Raw genomic sequence first — 16,057 nt, forward strand, 5'->3', positions numbered from 1 at the left:
CAGACTCGACTGCCGACTTTCTGCCGTCGCGCGTCGTTTTCCATGTTGTCGGCCCCGCGAGGGGACACGTGACCGTAATGGCAGTGTTTACCAGGACCAGGACCAGGTGTGTTTGCGCGTGAGTGTGTGTGTGCGCGCGCGGGGGGGGGGGGGGGGCGTGTCTGCATGTATGTGCGCGCACGCACAGCGTCATGTAGATCTACCTGTATGGCACACCGTCGAAGAGGGACAGAGCTTAGTGCCACAGTATTATTAAAGGGGAAGTTAAGGCAAAAATCAAAATTTCACCAGTTCAGCAGTTGTAGTCTTCGGGGTGCTGAGTCGAATGGTCTTGGTCCGAGAAAGCTGAGACGCTCCCTTCCTACTTGAATCCCAATCGAACTCGCGCACTTCCACCGAAACTGGGTGACTGCGCCCTACTAGATGGGGATTTGTATGCAAAATGTCACTAAAAGCGCCATTTCGTTCTTATAAAAGCACGGATGACCGCGATTGGCCCATATGTTGTAGTCTTTTGGACGCTGAGTCGACTGGTTTTGGTCCGAAAAGGCTGCGATGCAGCGTTCCTCCTATATTTCCAATCGAACATGGTTGAAGAAGCGGTCACGTGCTCCTGGGTGCCCAAATCACCTGGTCACCACGCCAGCAGGCGACAACTTTCACACCAAGCTGCAAGGTTCAACTCGAGTGACAGGACTGCACCCAAAAAAGGTCAAACAGGCTGTAAGTTGTACCCTGCAGGCACGGTGACCAGGTGACTGGTGTACGCAGGAGCACGTGACCGCTTGTTCAACCATGTTCGATTGGGAATTAGGGGCGAACGCTGCATCGCAGCCTTTTCGGACCAAAACCAGTCGACTCAGCGACCAAAAGACTACAACATATGGGCCAATCGCGGTCATCCGTGCTTTTATAAGAACGAAATGGCGCTTTTAGTGACATTTTGCATACAAATCCCCATCTCGTAGGGCGCAGTCACCCAGTTTCGGTGGAAGTGCGCGAGTTCGATTGGGATTCAAGTAGGAAGGGAGCGTCTCAGCTTTCTCGGACCAAGACCATTCGACTCAGCACCCCGAAGACTACAACTGGTGAAATTTTGATTTTTGCCTTAACTTCCCCTTTAATATTAGTGGCTGACCGGTACCGGTAGCTTGTACAAGTTGTAGTTTTACTACTGGCGAGTGTTCTGTCTGTTGTTGTGGTGATCCGTGGCATGTATTATGTGCGGTGGTCCGTGGCATGTATGTGTGTGTCTGTGTGCTCCATCTGCATCGTTGAGGTCAGCCACAAAGCTGTCGACACAGACAGTACAGCAGTTACAGACTGCGAGTGTGATGGTCCTGAGGCAAACCGTCGATTCCAAGAACGACGGCATTCTTAACATTACAAGCTTGATGCAATGGAGCGTCCTGACTCCTGACACTGGTCACGGTGAGGCCAGTCATTGGCACCTAGCCTAGTACTTATTGTAGGTCTACTGTATACAGTAGAACTTAGTAATGCTCGTTTTTTTTGGTGCAAATAGAGTCTGATGTAGGTGCTACATCATGTGCTAATGTAGTAATGATTATGACTGTTGTCGTCGACTGTGCTAAAAAAAGGGTAAGGTCTCGGAGTCAGAGTCAACACAACTAAACGTTACAACATGACTTGTATACAGTACAGTCATTGTATGTCATGAAGAATCAAAAGTCATCACATACTGACTTGAGAAGTCGGCGTCCACAACCCACAACAAGGCCAGGGCACTTGGCTCGTCGGTCGTAGCGACCTTAGGCTTTAGAGTTTACAATACATACAGGCTGTAGATCTAAGTCGTACTGAGTGTGCTCTTTGTTACATTCTTGTCAAAGTATCCAGTGTTTCACGGTTTACATTGTACTTGTAGTTGAACAGTTCACGAAGCTCCAGGGTACGGGTGGAGTCGGGGCAAGCACACCTCGGAACGTATGCGGACGCCATGAACAAGTCGAAGTCGTCCCAACTGAAAGTGCGCTCGACGAGCAGGAAGGATTCGAACGACTCGGTTTTTCTCAGCGTTCCCGGCTGCTTGGCGGCCGGTAGCAAGCTGCGACCGGCACTAGAAACCACGGAAGAGGTATCAGAGGTGGAGGATGAAATACCAGCGTCTCAGAGTCGAGGCACCGCCACGACCAGTGTGAACGCTCCACTAGGCCACACTGCAAATAGTAGCGGCAATGCCAAGTCAGGACAATCGCCCACGGCGGCCCAACGGAAGGCAAGCGTTAGCCGGAGAGAGCTTCCGGCTATACCGGCAAAACCTCTAGCTCTTGCAGCGGTACCTACTCAACCAACTGTCATCCTTTCGCCACATTCATCGTCAAGAGGCTCTAGTCGACATCGGTCGTCCACACATCACCAGCTCACGGGCGCAGATGGTTCCGAGGTCGAGAATACACTACAAGACGACGCGGCTACCGTGCAAAGCAACAGAAGTGCAGTGGAGGAAAGCCCGAGGCATGTAGTTCATGACGTGCATGGTAATATGGTGGGATCGGTGCCTACGATAGATGATGCTAACTGCAGGAAGAGGATGCTTTCGGATGCGACAGCCGGACCTACAGCCGGAAACTACAGAACAGAGGAGCTCGCACCACCAGCAGGTGGTCAGAGACATAGTGTAGCACGACCCAGACCAACACAAGCTATGGGCTCTGGCTCAGTTCTCTTTGCCAACGTGAATACAGGAGGTTTTGAGCGCAGCAGTCCGCGGTACAGGTCTCATCCAGTGCAGCAACGGCGCACCAGGCCTGACTTCCTGCTCAACGACACTCCACATCAGCATGCAGTGCATGTTCCCACTGGCATGAACACAGCTGCATCACTACCGCAGCTCAGTTCAAGCCAAGCAAGTTCTAACCCTACAAGGCAGATTGGGAGACAGGGAGAGCAAATGGGCCTGCATCAGCGGTCCACTCCGGTGATTGGAAGACAGAGTATGGCAGGTTTTGCCCCAGGCCCACATAGGCAGGCGAGTGCTGGTCCACGACGCAGGCTGGATTTTTCAGTACAGCACACGGTGCCACCCCTTGCTGGTGATCCCTCACCTCAGGCTGACCTGCCTCTGCTCCATGAACACTCTGCTCTAGATCTAACTGCAATCCCGGTCCTAGCACCCAGGCAAACGGCTATGCAACAGGTTGTGAATACTCACCCGATGGTGTTATCTGGTCAGGCTGGCCCTCCGTCTGGACTGAGTGCACAGATGCAAGACATGGCGTCCAGCGACACCACAGGCAGGGCAAAAAAGAAGCGCGTCTCTTTCGGCCACGCAACAACGCAAGCTACTTCTTTTCGAACGGCGTTGCCACAGACTCCGGCTCTAACTCCTCATATTCAACAGGGCACATCCAGTGCCAGTCCGGGACAAAACTGGGTCGATGGTAGAGGGTACTATCATACAGCTCCTGGAGGAGCACGCGTGCCAGTGCCATCTTCAGATCCACTTCAGCCTGTACGAGAAGACCACGTGCCCGTGAATACCTACCCGCAATCTCCGGAACCAGCCAGGCCCCGCCAACTTGGCCGTCAGCCTCGTCCTATTCGATCACCATTGGTGAGCAGCTTTTCCAAGCATCAGCTAGAGCGAGGACCGCAGTTGAGATTTGATGGCGGGTAAGTGAGTTTGCCCTGAGTGGAGTTTCTGCACATGGTCATTTAGAGGCATGGGATCAGTGTATTTGGGAATGTCAATATCAGTGTCTGGGGCTCCCTGATTGCTATCATAGACATAGTGCAGTGTGTCACCACCCGTGATGCATTCCTACCTGATATGACACTATGTGTTCTTACACATGTGACCATAAGCTCATGCCTGGCACAGAGACACGGTTCCTCCAGGTTTCCGAGTAATTCATTGTGGGCAGCATGTGATGCAACCTGTTGCCAACACACATATTTCCTGCATGGAGGTTTCTAGAGAATGGACCAGGCTGGGAAAGAAGATCTGCGGGGAACATCAGTTCAAGTACAGGTAGTGCTGGTTGTACGCTCCTTGTCGGGAGTCCAAGCATGCCAGGCATCCCAAATTGCGATGCCTTTACGGCAGCCGGTTTACGCATTATATCACTCAACAGATGTATTCAGTGTACCGTAGTATTCACTGACACAGTCCGGCGTGGTAGAATAATTCACTCGCGGCAAATTGGTCAGCACCTGCATAGCCATACTCTATTTTGGCCGGTGAGAGGGGAGCCCAGCAGTATCATAATTACACAGCCTAGGCTGTTCTTATTTTCATGCCGTACAGCAGTCTCTGCGCAGTGGAGCCACTGCGTATATATTGGTATACTGTGCTTGGTGAATTAATTCTAGTCTGACGGCACAGTTTAAAATTCTTTTTGCCGCGTACCTTAACAGTAATTCTAGCTTGTGTTTTTTTGTCACTACGTTCTTTAGCGCTATACGGTACTGTAGTTTAGGGTCGTAACCCGGGTAAGTTGAGTGGTAATCAAAGGGTCATCGACTGGCTATACAGGTACTTCCTACTTAGTGCTGCATCAGTTTCAGTCAGTCAGTTGGCCTAGGGTTCGAAGTCTTCGAACTACCGCTTATGTCGCTTGTCTTGGTTGAGTATGTCAGAATAGGCCTTCCATGCCGACACGGCATGTACATTGATGAGCCTCTCCGGGCCGGGAAATCTCATCTCATGGTCACGCTGGGAACTGACTCAGGCACAGCCATGTAGACTACACAATGATGGTACAAGACAAGTTTTGTCTGGTGGCAGTCTGGCAGGTCATGACAGCCAGCATCTAGGGAGCTGCTGAGAACAGAGTCCCTGCCGTTGGCACTGACTTGCCATGGCTGCACCACTACCCTGTGGAGTACCTGTACACTGAGCGATCGTTAGCGACATTTTGTAAATGATTTCCTTCGTGAGTCCCGGTGTGAGTCCGGAATGATCCAGACGCTGAAAGAGGAGTGCCCAGTTCAGTCCAGTATCAAGTGACTCATGATATTGCCCATTGCCATTGGTTGACTCATGGTCGGTGCAGACTGTGGACGGACATTGGCATAAGCAAGACTGAAGAGTGCATGGTTATGTACTCTTGGCATAAGTATAACACAGATCATGAGCCGGTAGGCATACATTCCGAACATATCTGTAGGTCCCGGGGATTATGATCTAGTTCATGTCTTCGCACTCCGACTCGTAGATCAACGCGACCAAGGAAGGACAGGGACTCATAACTCCCTGGTAGCTGGACTGATGTAGACCCTGGTCCAATAATCAATATGGTCGCAACTAGGGAGTACTACGACTAGCTAGCTGGTCACCACAACACTCAACAGAACTCCAAAAGAGTTGACAAAAACGCCACCCATCATCATGATCTTCTATGTCACTTTGTCTTTGGACCTTTTTGGTCCTCTACGTAGACCATGTAGACTCTACGTAGACTCTACGTGATGTATGTTCGAGCCTGTGGCGGTTCGAGGGAGGCGTGCGGCCCCCATGGCGCCATTATGGCATGCTGTCGCGCTGATCTTGTTTCTCAAAAGAAGACGAAATTTTGTATCTGAGTCAGGTAGATCTACCTCTACATTTGAATTGCAGACAAGTAGCTCAGTGTAGACAACGAGTTACGTGGAAGGTAATTCCTTGTCAGGATACATGTACTCTGGATTTACTTCGCTGTGTGCTTTCTTGCCGTCCAATCGGAGTGAATGTGAGTTGCATGTTGCAAATTATAATCTGCTTTCCTAATTCCATTGCATATTGACGCAAGTGTTTTGCAACGTCGTCGTTGTCGTTCCCTGTGGGAAAGTGGAGAGGTTGTGACAGTCCGTCAGCAGGTTAGTGTACTTATCGTGGTCTGGTAAGGTGGCGGTGGGCTGTCATGCAGGCTGTGTGCGAGACTAAAATCAGCTGCTGGCAAATTACATTGGACGGGGTCATACCTCTGTCAAGCATGTCTGCGACGAGTTCTTGGGGAACATGATCACCAATCGCAGCTTCTGCAGTTGCCATTGATTTCCCGTCTTCACTCGCCCACAATGATTGTTGTTCGCTATGTTAGGGCACCTTTAGTAGATCCTCCCTTAGTGGAGAACAAATGACACTGTATCGTTTCCCTGGATAGTTCTGAGTTATCTAATTGAATGAAACTCGAGATGGTATTTGAATATCAGCTAGCAGTAACAGCACCTGTCATGAGGAGCTGTGCTGGACTGCTTTGGATACTGCTGGCATGCAAGGCTACCAATTAGGGGTGGTGTCTGAGTGTTATGGCTAAACACTTTTCTATTGAGTGCATCCCACCATTTGTTGAAACTCCTCCTTTCGGTGAAAGGTACGTTGTGCTATAGTCTAGGCACTAACATACAATGTATACATACTGGCCCAACATTGTGCTATCTTTCCTCTGTGGGTCCATTTTTGGTTCTTCATCGCAGGAATAATAATTGTACACTGAATTCTCATGGTAAAACTAAGCTGTCCCACAAGGTACATGTACTGCAGAATACCAGTGATACCAAGAGTACATAACCCCCCAGAGTGTGCCACTCCACTATGGGTGCTGTCCCGACAGAATTTCAAGTTGACGTCATTTTGATGATGCAATGCGCACTGTACACGGATTATCAGACGAATCCGGAACCTGTGGTTGACCGAAGCTGATCGATCCTGTACAAATTATTGCAAAGAAAAACGTGTGATGCGTTGACACCCGTACACATGTTGTAAATCACTGGTGCAAGGAGCATTGCGTCATAAATAATGACGTCAACTTGAAATTCTGTCGGGACAGCAGGGTATGTGGGAGTTGCACACTCTGGGGGGTTATGTACTCTTGGTGATACTTGGTGCACACATACAATGTACCTGCGTGGCTGGGGTATGCATACCCAAGTGGATGTACATGTGTGTATGTGCACGTGTGTGTGTGTGTGTGTGTGTGTGTGTGTGTGTGTGTGTGTGTGTGTCCCATATGGTGCAGTGGTATATGCAGTCGATTTCCAATCGAGAGGTTGCGGGTTCAATTCCCGACGATTATGGTCGCACACGTCTTTCTTCTCTTTCTCGGACTCTTCCTGACTTTTCTTTCATTCTCCTGGGTGGTTACCAACAACCAGTGTATGCCGGAGTATGTGGTGTGGTGTGTGTAGAAAAAAACGAAGAAAAAAAAGAAAAGGAAAAAATGGAAAATGAAAAATAGGGTTTCACTGGCCAGAAAAAAACACTTCAATCAGCTGTGTGGTGGATACCAGGCTAAAAATAGTGGCAGTCAATTCATTAGTCTTGCAAGCTGTTGAATGGTGTAATCCCAGCACAAGTTGCTATGTCTAACATAGCTGTTCGCTATCATCGCTTCCGCGATGGGCAGGTCTGAGGTCTGAGGTGTGTGTATATATATGCACGTGTGTGTGTGTGTGTGTGTCCAACCTGTCGGAAGGCTACCCTCTTGCCAAAGCATTTTGGAAGTTGGACTAGTTTCGGCTCCACAATCCAGTGTGTCGTTACTATATAGCTTTCATGGCTGAGGTTGTTGGTACGTCTGTTGGCCCTGGGTTCCCAGTACCCAGTTGCCGAGGCTGGTTGGTAGAATAACTCCAATTTCACTTCAAGGTACCAGTGCATCTAGTGTCTGCTTTTATCAAAGCAGCGTGCTGTCTATACTGGTTACCCCAGCAAGTGTAGGGTGTGCATAGGTAACTGTCTTGGCCGTCCTATTCCGATGTACTCCGTGTGGTGTAGACCAGGTGTGCGTTGGGGGGTCGATTCACATGGCTTCGCCAGTTGTGTGGATTAGACAGTGATTTGGCGCTTGTCTTGATCTGTTTCAATCAGAATCAGATCCGCTATCGTTGCTATAAGAGAAAATCTGTGGGTGCACATCCAGTGCATTTGCAGATTTGCGTGCTTCTCTTGCGACGGGCGTATACATGGTACATGGTGTGTGTGTGTGTGTGTATTATATATGCACGTGTGTGTGTGTATGGGGGGGGGGGGGGGTACTTGTATGTGTCTCCACACCGGCGTGTGTGCATGTGTGTTCATATGCATGTCAGCCACATGTATTCGTGTATTCTCCGTGACACTGCTTTGTGCACATACTTTGCTTCCTATGTTTATTCAGCTTTTTGTCTGGCGGTGAGCCGTCTGAATTGAGAAGGGTATGTACTACAGTGTAAATTAAAGTTTAATATTTGCTAGGCGTGTTGTTGATTGATAAACATGACTCGTACATGACATTTTGTAACACTGTAAGTGTTAGTCACGTGCTGCTACTGTATACATGTACATGTAGTTTATTATCATCATCCCAGTAGGTACATGTACACTAAGGGGCCTTCCGTAAATACCGATATTTATTTAGAAACGAAAACTAGTTGTTTCTCTTCAACCCCCTCCCCCTCCCTGAGAAACGAACACATACAAATGGTACATAGTATCTGTTATGGAGGATCACGAGATCCGCCGAATCCGCTATCGGCAATCCACAACAACAAGGCCTCGGAGTGATGGAGAACGCCCCTTCTATTCAGTTTCGAACTGCTAATAATGTCCCTGTAGACACTCATACAACACACGCCTTTCGATAGGTGGTGTTCTTCGATCTTTTCACACAAGTACAAGAAATAAACGTAACACCGACTCTAGCAACAACTGCAAGAAAACTGAATGCTTCATCGCATCATCATCTGATGGAATAATGGGAGCGCAGCGATTCTTATGGTAGGTTGAAAGCACACAGCCAGCATATCAGGAGCCAAACACAGACGAAAGGAAACAATTGGAATAAAATACAGTGAACAATTCCGCTGCACGGTTAACAAAGAAAAACCGCAGATAACCGCTCAGACAATCACCGGGTGGTCGCCGTCTGAGGCACGTCAATGCACAAAGGTAAAAACGGCCAATATTGCAGAAGTATTCAATATGGCAGGAAACTACTACTAACCAACTCTCCGTCCGTGTCCAAACACCTACATTTAGAAGCTACCTGGAATACTGTGGCTGTGCTATTATTAGAATACATACTGGATGACAATGCACAACAGAAACTAGCAGTGTCCTCCTGAACAGTATCGATATTTTTGGTCTTTTTTCTGGACATGCTCACGCTTGCAAAATGTACATCGATATTTTTCGAGAAATGAACAGGCGCTCAACCCCCTCCCCCCTAAATGGATAGTTTTCGTTCCTATTAAAATAAATATCTATATTTACGGATGGTCCCTAAATAGAGACACCTCTGTGCTGCTATTTTGAACACTCTTTGGCATGATGGTGTTCTGCTGCATGCACTGTCTTATATTTTGTAATTTTTCTCTGCAGTCTGGACGTCGGTTTAGTTTCACTGCTGCGGTCGCACCGGAGGAGTTGATCGAGGACTTTCATGCGTGCGGCTTGGTGGCAGCTCCGCAGCAAGGCCTGTCGTTTCCCGGTTCTGGCGCATTAGTCTCATCCACCGACCTTGACATTGACAGTGTCGGTGCTAGTCCTGATCTATCTACTCGTCGATCTACTGCTCCTGAGGGTCCTACTGGCAGTGCCAATGCACAGCTCGCGAATAATCCTGTCCCGGTAGAGGAGCGTCATTCTAGTAGGGATCCACCTGTTCAGGGTTTACCAGCAAGGGCGCAAGGGAAGTGGCTAGGAGTAGGAAACGCCGCCACTGCGTCTCAAGCCCGGAGAGCCGAACACACTCCACCAGCACATGGCAGCAGCAATGCCAGCTCATCGAGGAGTATGAACAACACAGACAGCGACGACCGGCAGCTTCAGCGTTCTCCAACTCGTTCGAGCAGCCTGGTGAACGCCATGTCTCATCCAGATGAAGACAAGTCTCGTTCGCCGCCGACGCGGGCATCATGCATGGAATTGGGCTGTGGCGCATCGACTTTCATGTGTCTAAGATGGTTCTTCTCCTGGCCAATACACGGCGAGCGGGGACGCTTGCTGACCCGTATCTTCCTCAGCATCTTAGCGTGGGCAGCTCTAGCAACCATCACCGGCAAGTCAGCGCTGCCCGGAGCAGATGGTTTCCTGTTCGCTATCAGCGTAGTGATTGCCGCAGCTGCCCTTGGAGGCTACATTGTGCGCCAGGTTCATCTCCCTCCACTTCTGGGCATGCTGCTGGCTGGATTTCTCTTGCGCAATGTGTATGTAGTTGATGTTCCCAGCGTTGTTGCTGGAGGGACCACAACAAACGATAGCAATATTAGTAATGTGACCATGTCTCCGTTATTGATGACAGCTGCAAGTGGCGGTGGCGAGCTGACGTCCAATCTGCGCTCTAGCTGGTCTAGCGCGCTGAGGAGCGTGGCACTTGTTATAATTCTTGTCCGAGCTGGTCTTGGCCTAAACCCATCCGTGTTGAAGCGGGCTAAGTTTGTTATAATGAGGCTGGCGTTTCTTCCATGTCTGGTCGAGGCATCTGTGGATGCAGTGCTGGCCAATCTGCTTCTGGACTTCCCCTGGGCATGGGGCTATATGTTAGGGTAAGTGACAGCTGTCCCGCGGGGCTCCATATTGTCTGTGAGTAACATTAATTACATTCTGTGTTCATTATTTGCTATTTTGCATACAATATCTGTGTTAATAAAAGGGGGTTTGGCAACTGACAACCGCTCTATTTAGTTATTAGTGAATAGCAACTAAATAGAGCAGTTGTCAGTTGACAACCCCCCTTTTTTATTTACAATGCAATTGCGTGATGTCTGCCACTTTCTGAACGAATATCTGTGTTCATGTGAATTTGTATTGTCCTGAGCAAATACTAGGCGTTTATTTTTATAATGTATCACGTTGCGCAAGTGAACAGTCTACATATATTTGGACTTGCAGGTTTGAATGGAGATACATGACGTATAAATAAAGGAAGTTATAGAAGTTTCTCGTCGGGTAAGAGTTGCCGTGCTGCCTGCATTCACAACTGATTTTAGTTTTTGCCTTCTATGTTTTCCTCTATGCAGATTCGTAATTGCTGCTGTTTCACCAGCTGTTGTTGTACCATCATTGCTTGGCTTACAAGAAAGAGAGTATGGTATTGCTAAAGGTATACCCACTCTGATCATTGCGGCGGCATCCTTTGATGACGTAATTGCCATCAGCGGCTTTGGGATAGCGCTCGGTTTGGTCTTTTCGACAGGCGGTGAGTCCTGCTCTGTATCCGTGGCTGCTCTGTACTTCCATGTCCATGTGAGATCCCTGGATTCTAGACTATAGCCTGCATTCAGTATAATAATGTGCATGTCGCGTACATGCTATGCAGTCATAAATACTAGTACAGTACCGAAAACTCTGTGATTGGTGCGGTCATGAGTGGGTTTGGAGAAGTATTTCTCTTTTCTGTGATCTCTGGTATCAAAGTACAATAATTTAATGATTCTGCTGACAAGGCGTGACTTCAGTGCTAGAATGACGTGAATCACCTCTTTGACTTGCGAATCTCCTTGAGTGGGAGGAAATGTTCATTGTAAGATGTTTGTGGAGAGGTTTTATTGTGTTTCGACTTTGCTTGTTGTGTTCTTGATCGTTGTCGTTCAACAGGTAGTCTGGCATTCAACATTATACGCGGGCCATTGGAGCTTTTGGCTGGCATTGTAGGCGGAACTGCTGTTGGTGTCATAGCATGGTATATTCCCAGCTCGGATAAGGTAAGGGCGAATATAGTGGGTAATTCTCATTATCATTTGGTTGGACTCCCCCAGTTGTAGGACCATGCCCTCGGCTATTTTCGCTGTCAATTTGTATTGGTTTGTTATTTTTATAGGCAGTAGAAACTTATGCGTTAAGTTACGCTATCACATATTGCAATTTCTTGATCTTCATGTTTCTGCACCATTCTCGAAGATGTACATGATGTACATGCGCATGGTTTTTGTTGGTTTTAAAATTTTCAGTTTGTAATCAGTGTGCAAAATCCGTAATGACAGCCACACATCAATTTTCTCCCAGTAGGTACATCCGTGAAATCTTCTGTTTGCCTTTTTTGTGTTCAGACGAACAGTCATCGTTTTCGAAATCGCATCATATTTCTGCTTTTCGGCGGCCTGACAGCTGTGTTTGGTACCCGTCTTGTTCATTTCACTGGTGCCGGTGCGTTGGGAAGTTTGGTGATGGCGTTTGTGGCTGGCAGGGGCTGGCCAGATGAGGACAGAGTAAGTGACAATAACATGCGCTGGTAGTGCTGCAACTTGTATTAGTTCATAGCTGCATCTGAGTGGCCGGATGCTACTTGTAGAAACACAGTAAATTGGGACATGTGTTTTCCTCTATCAAGCATTCTTCTTTTTGGCACATAGCATCTGAGTTGCTGAGCCAATAATACACGTGAAATTTTTACTCCAAACTCATATCCATGTGTTCCTTTACTTTAAACAAAGAGTTGGGAGTAGTAAAACTGTAAAAGTCACGGTGGTGGCCACTTTAACTTTTGATGGCAACGCGGCAAATGCGCGCTCTCTCTCTCTCTCTCTCTCTCTCTCTCTCTCTCTCTCTCTCTCTCTCTCTCTCTCTCTCTCTCTCTCTCTCCGATTGGTTTTCTGTGCAGCTAATGCTCTCTCTTTGATTGGTTTTCTGTCTATGTTTACATGTGCTATTCTGACCCTTGCAATGAAGAAAATGGTGGCACGGTCATTCGCACTGTTATGGCACTTTGCCCAGCCAATGCTTTTTGGCCTCATAGGTGCGGAAATTGACCGGAACATCTTGGGCGAAAGCTTTGTAGGTAAGCATGAATGACAAAACAGCTGTGTCTGCATTTATACTCCTTTAGTCTTTTGCAGTTTGTTGTGTAAACGCGATAGCAGGCTTGCAGGAGGACAAACGCCTACTAGTTGTCAGCATTGAAAATGAACCCTTTCAATAGTCTTGTGTGAGCGCTCTCATGGTCATTTGAATGCTGATGCTCCATTCTGCATTTCTTAGTTGCTATGTGTGGTGTTGATGTTGCTTTCTTGTTTGGCAGGCACTGCTATCGGTATCCTGTGGATTGGAATGCTATTCCGGGTGATTGTGTCAGCCTGCAGTGTCGTTCGTTACAACTTGACCCTGAGGGAGAAGTTGTTTGTCGCCTTGGCCTGGCTTCCTAAAGCTACTGTCCAGGTAGGGAGTGTACTAATACATCCACAGCAGTATGGTGGTGCCCGTGTGTGTGTGTGTGTGTGTGTGTGTGTGTGTGTGTGTGTGTGTGTGTGTGTGCGTGTTTGTCTTTATCCAAATAAATCACAGCCTCCTACGCTTCAACGAGCGAATACATGTACATGTAGTTCAGTTGCAATGAGTCGAAACAACCCATCCACAAACCATTAAGGAGGCTCCAACCCTCTGCGCTTCACAGCCGATCTGGCGCTTCACAGCCGATCTGGCGCTTCACAGCCGATCTGGCGCTCTGTTTTTCGCAGGCAAAAGTCTTGTTTTTGCCGATGCCGTAGTGACGCACATCAAGGCCCATGCGCTTATGAGTGAGTTTTTGCGTTATTTGTTATATTTTGCGGGTCGTTTTGTCTCACACATAGGCACATGCGCTTGGGTTGCTAGTATACCGGTGCCTTGTACAATTACCCCCCCCCCCCCCCCACCCCCTGCATGCACATACTAGTAACGTGTGGCATTGGAGAAGCTTTTCAAAAACCGGTGATATCTATTTGTGATTTTGTAGGCAGCCATTGGATCCGTTGCACTGGACACAGCCACTGAACAAGGCGGTACGCCGGAGCAAATTGCTTTAGGAAGGAAGGTAAGTGCATGCAAACATGCATACTTCTTTTTGAAGTACTTGGATGGAGAGCCAAGGATTAATTCATAGCAAAGAAAAGACCAAGGAACTACAAGTAAAGTTACGCTATAATGTCCACTAACACCACCAGTTACTTGACAATCAGCTCATGTGATAACATTGCACGGCACTGGCCGACAGTACTGACGTTCTACAACTGCCAATCAGCTCTAGCACGGCTTGGATGCGCACTCCAACAGCCTTGCAACTTCCAGCCTTCCTGCTATCCGAGTTATTACTATAACTTGGAACCTTCCAGTTGTTCATTTACACGGCCGTAATCCATTCCTTCAAACCTGGGTCCAGAATGTGTAATTAAAGTTGAATTATTAAACTCGTCCATTGAATGCTCGGCTGCTACTCCCCCCCCCCCCCCCTCTCTCTCTCCCTCTCATCTCTACTGAGAATGTTTGAGTATGTCCTTAAAAATGCTACTGTGTGTTTTACATGTGTGTGTGTGTGTGTGTATGTGTGTGTGTGTATGCGTGTGTGCATGTGTGTGTTTGTACTAGGTCTTGACCATAGCAGTGCTGGTCATCGTCTTCACGGCTCCTATTGGCTCCATTGCTATCTCACTGTCCGGTCCGCGCCTGCTTGCGAAGGGTGCGGAGAAAGCCGAGAATGACACGGAGCAGCAGCAGCAGCAAGTTTCCCGGTCTGGCAGTGAGGTTGACCAGTCCATTGGGAGCTCAGCTAGTGATGGGCGAATACCAGGATCTGCCCAATCGATGCAGGAGTCTGCGGTGTGAAGCACCGTCTGCACGCACCCGCATATCCGTGCTTGCGGGTTGTTGCCATGACGATGTCGGTGCAAGACTGACGGTGTAGCTGCTGGAAGTTTAAAAAACAATTGTAGCCTTTCCTGTTCTGTCATTTCTCTTGATGGCCATGTGGTGATGGAAGAAACAGGTACCGTGCCATGTGCGCGTGTGTATGTACAGCCTTCTTCACACACATCTATTATTATTCAAGCCTGGCATGCAGTATGCCGCAGATGAAGATTATTCTTCCTTTTTGAGACTTCACAATCGTTTATGGCTTTATGCCCCTTGTTGGTGGTACAGCTAGTAAAATATATATTTTATAAAATTTTAACTCAACATGAAATCTGCTTTATGACAACAGTTATTTTTTACATGGTCACACTAGAATATACTTCTACAGCCTTGATTAGGCCGGCAATCTCAATCGGCATGCTCAGGGTCGATTGTATTATTTGTCTGCATGAGCTGTCTGAAATTATTTCCCTATATACTATACCGTGTTTGTGTAGGTTGAAATTGATGAAGCTCACATATGATGTTTCTGCAGTCAGTGATTTATTTCTTGCTTGACCGTCTTGTTCCTAGTGTTTTTTTTTACAGTGGCTGATCATGCGGCCCGTCTTTTCTTTCCCGCTCCCATTTCCTCTTGAATGGTGCTGGATGTTCTCAAGTTGGTGCGTGTTGGCACCTCTGTTATGGTTCTAAAAGGCCACTGCACAATCAGCAGCACCAGCATCCTTCTAGTGTGCGTGTGTGCGTGCGTGCCTGCCTGCCTGCCCGAAAAAAAAACAGATATGACGCAGCATGGAGCTAGAGATGCATCCACCCATGATAGTTGATACAGAACTTGTTGGGCATGGGAAATAATTGCAGCTAGCCCACCAGGTACCGTACCACACCTATAAGGTATTTGGCTTCGGGCCTGTGTAATGACTTGTATTGTAGTTGTAGCAAAACCGGGGCTCTACCATTACCAACTGTGGCTCTACCAACCGTGGATGGTTGTAGAAAGGTCTCGAGTCCTCCACCTTGTTACACTTACAGTCAACTGTCATGTTGAGCGCTGTCAAACCAACAACAAAATACAGTGTTCAGTCTAGTCTGTATTGCACTGCCACTAGCCACTAGTGCACTACATTTTGTAGCCAGAGACAGACTCTACGTAGAGTCGTAGACTCACGGATCGATGAAGCAACAGTACGATGTGATGACTAATGGGTACAGCGTAATGACGTGCTGAACAAGCAAGTACATGTCACTTGCGAGATCTCGAGAATGAAAAATCAAAACTATTCTCCTCTCTGAACAAAGCGAAGTGTTTCCAAGTAACTTCCAGATACGCGAAACCAGATCTGAACATTGGAGAGATTGTCCCGTGTGCAGTATAAGACAAGCGAGGGAGAGTCGCGTATTTTGTCTGAGCGAGGTCAGTCATTCAATGTAGTTATCTCTAGGAGTTATTTCTCTTATGATTTGATTTGTTTTATCGAAACTTTTTAATTCCTCTTCATTGCCTTCAGTTCACTTACATCTTGTGAA

General features: G+C 47.8%; 2 protein-coding genes across 4 annotated transcripts in view; both read left to right on the forward strand.

The window, feature by feature from the left end:
* Window positions 1-1,672: 1,672 nt before the first annotated feature.
* On the forward strand, window positions 1,673-15,253 carry LOC135805795 (sodium/hydrogen exchanger 9B2-like). Of its 3 annotated transcripts, none has more exons than XM_065319895.1 (10): window positions 1,673-3,636; window positions 8,106-8,142; window positions 9,308-10,473; window positions 10,948-11,126; window positions 11,525-11,631; window positions 11,977-12,135; window positions 12,596-12,704; window positions 12,945-13,081; window positions 13,638-13,715; window positions 14,267-15,253. In XM_065319895.1, exons 1-10 carry the CDS (start codon window positions 1,961-1,963, stop codon window positions 14,501-14,503), a joined length of 3,885 nt encoding a protein of 1,294 aa, XP_065175967.1. In that variant the 5' UTR covers window positions 1,673-1,960; the 3' UTR covers window positions 14,504-15,253. The 3 variants fall into 3 exon arrangements, with proteins under 3 accessions (XP_065175967.1, XP_065175968.1, XP_065175969.1); XM_065319896.1 differs by lacking the exon at window positions 1,673-3,636 and adding an exon at window positions 5,856-6,317; XM_065319897.1 differs by lacking the exon at window positions 1,673-3,636 and adding an exon at window positions 6,350-6,472.
* A 539-nt stretch (window positions 15,254-15,792) lies between these two features.
* The window catches only part of LOC135805796 (uncharacterized), a 103,869-nt gene continuing 103,604 nt past the window's right edge, over window positions 15,793-16,057 (forward strand). Inside the window, exon 1 of the mRNA XM_065319898.1 lies at window positions 15,793-15,944. The gene's annotated coding sequence lies outside the window, so the exon portion shown is untranslated. The remainder of the gene's footprint in view (window positions 15,945-16,057) is intronic.

Source organism: Sycon ciliatum, chromosome 1, assembly GCF_964019385.1.
Source record: "Sycon ciliatum chromosome 1, ocSycCili1.1, whole genome shotgun sequence".
Taxonomy (NCBI): domain Eukaryota; kingdom Metazoa; phylum Porifera; class Calcarea; order Leucosolenida; family Sycettidae; genus Sycon; species Sycon ciliatum.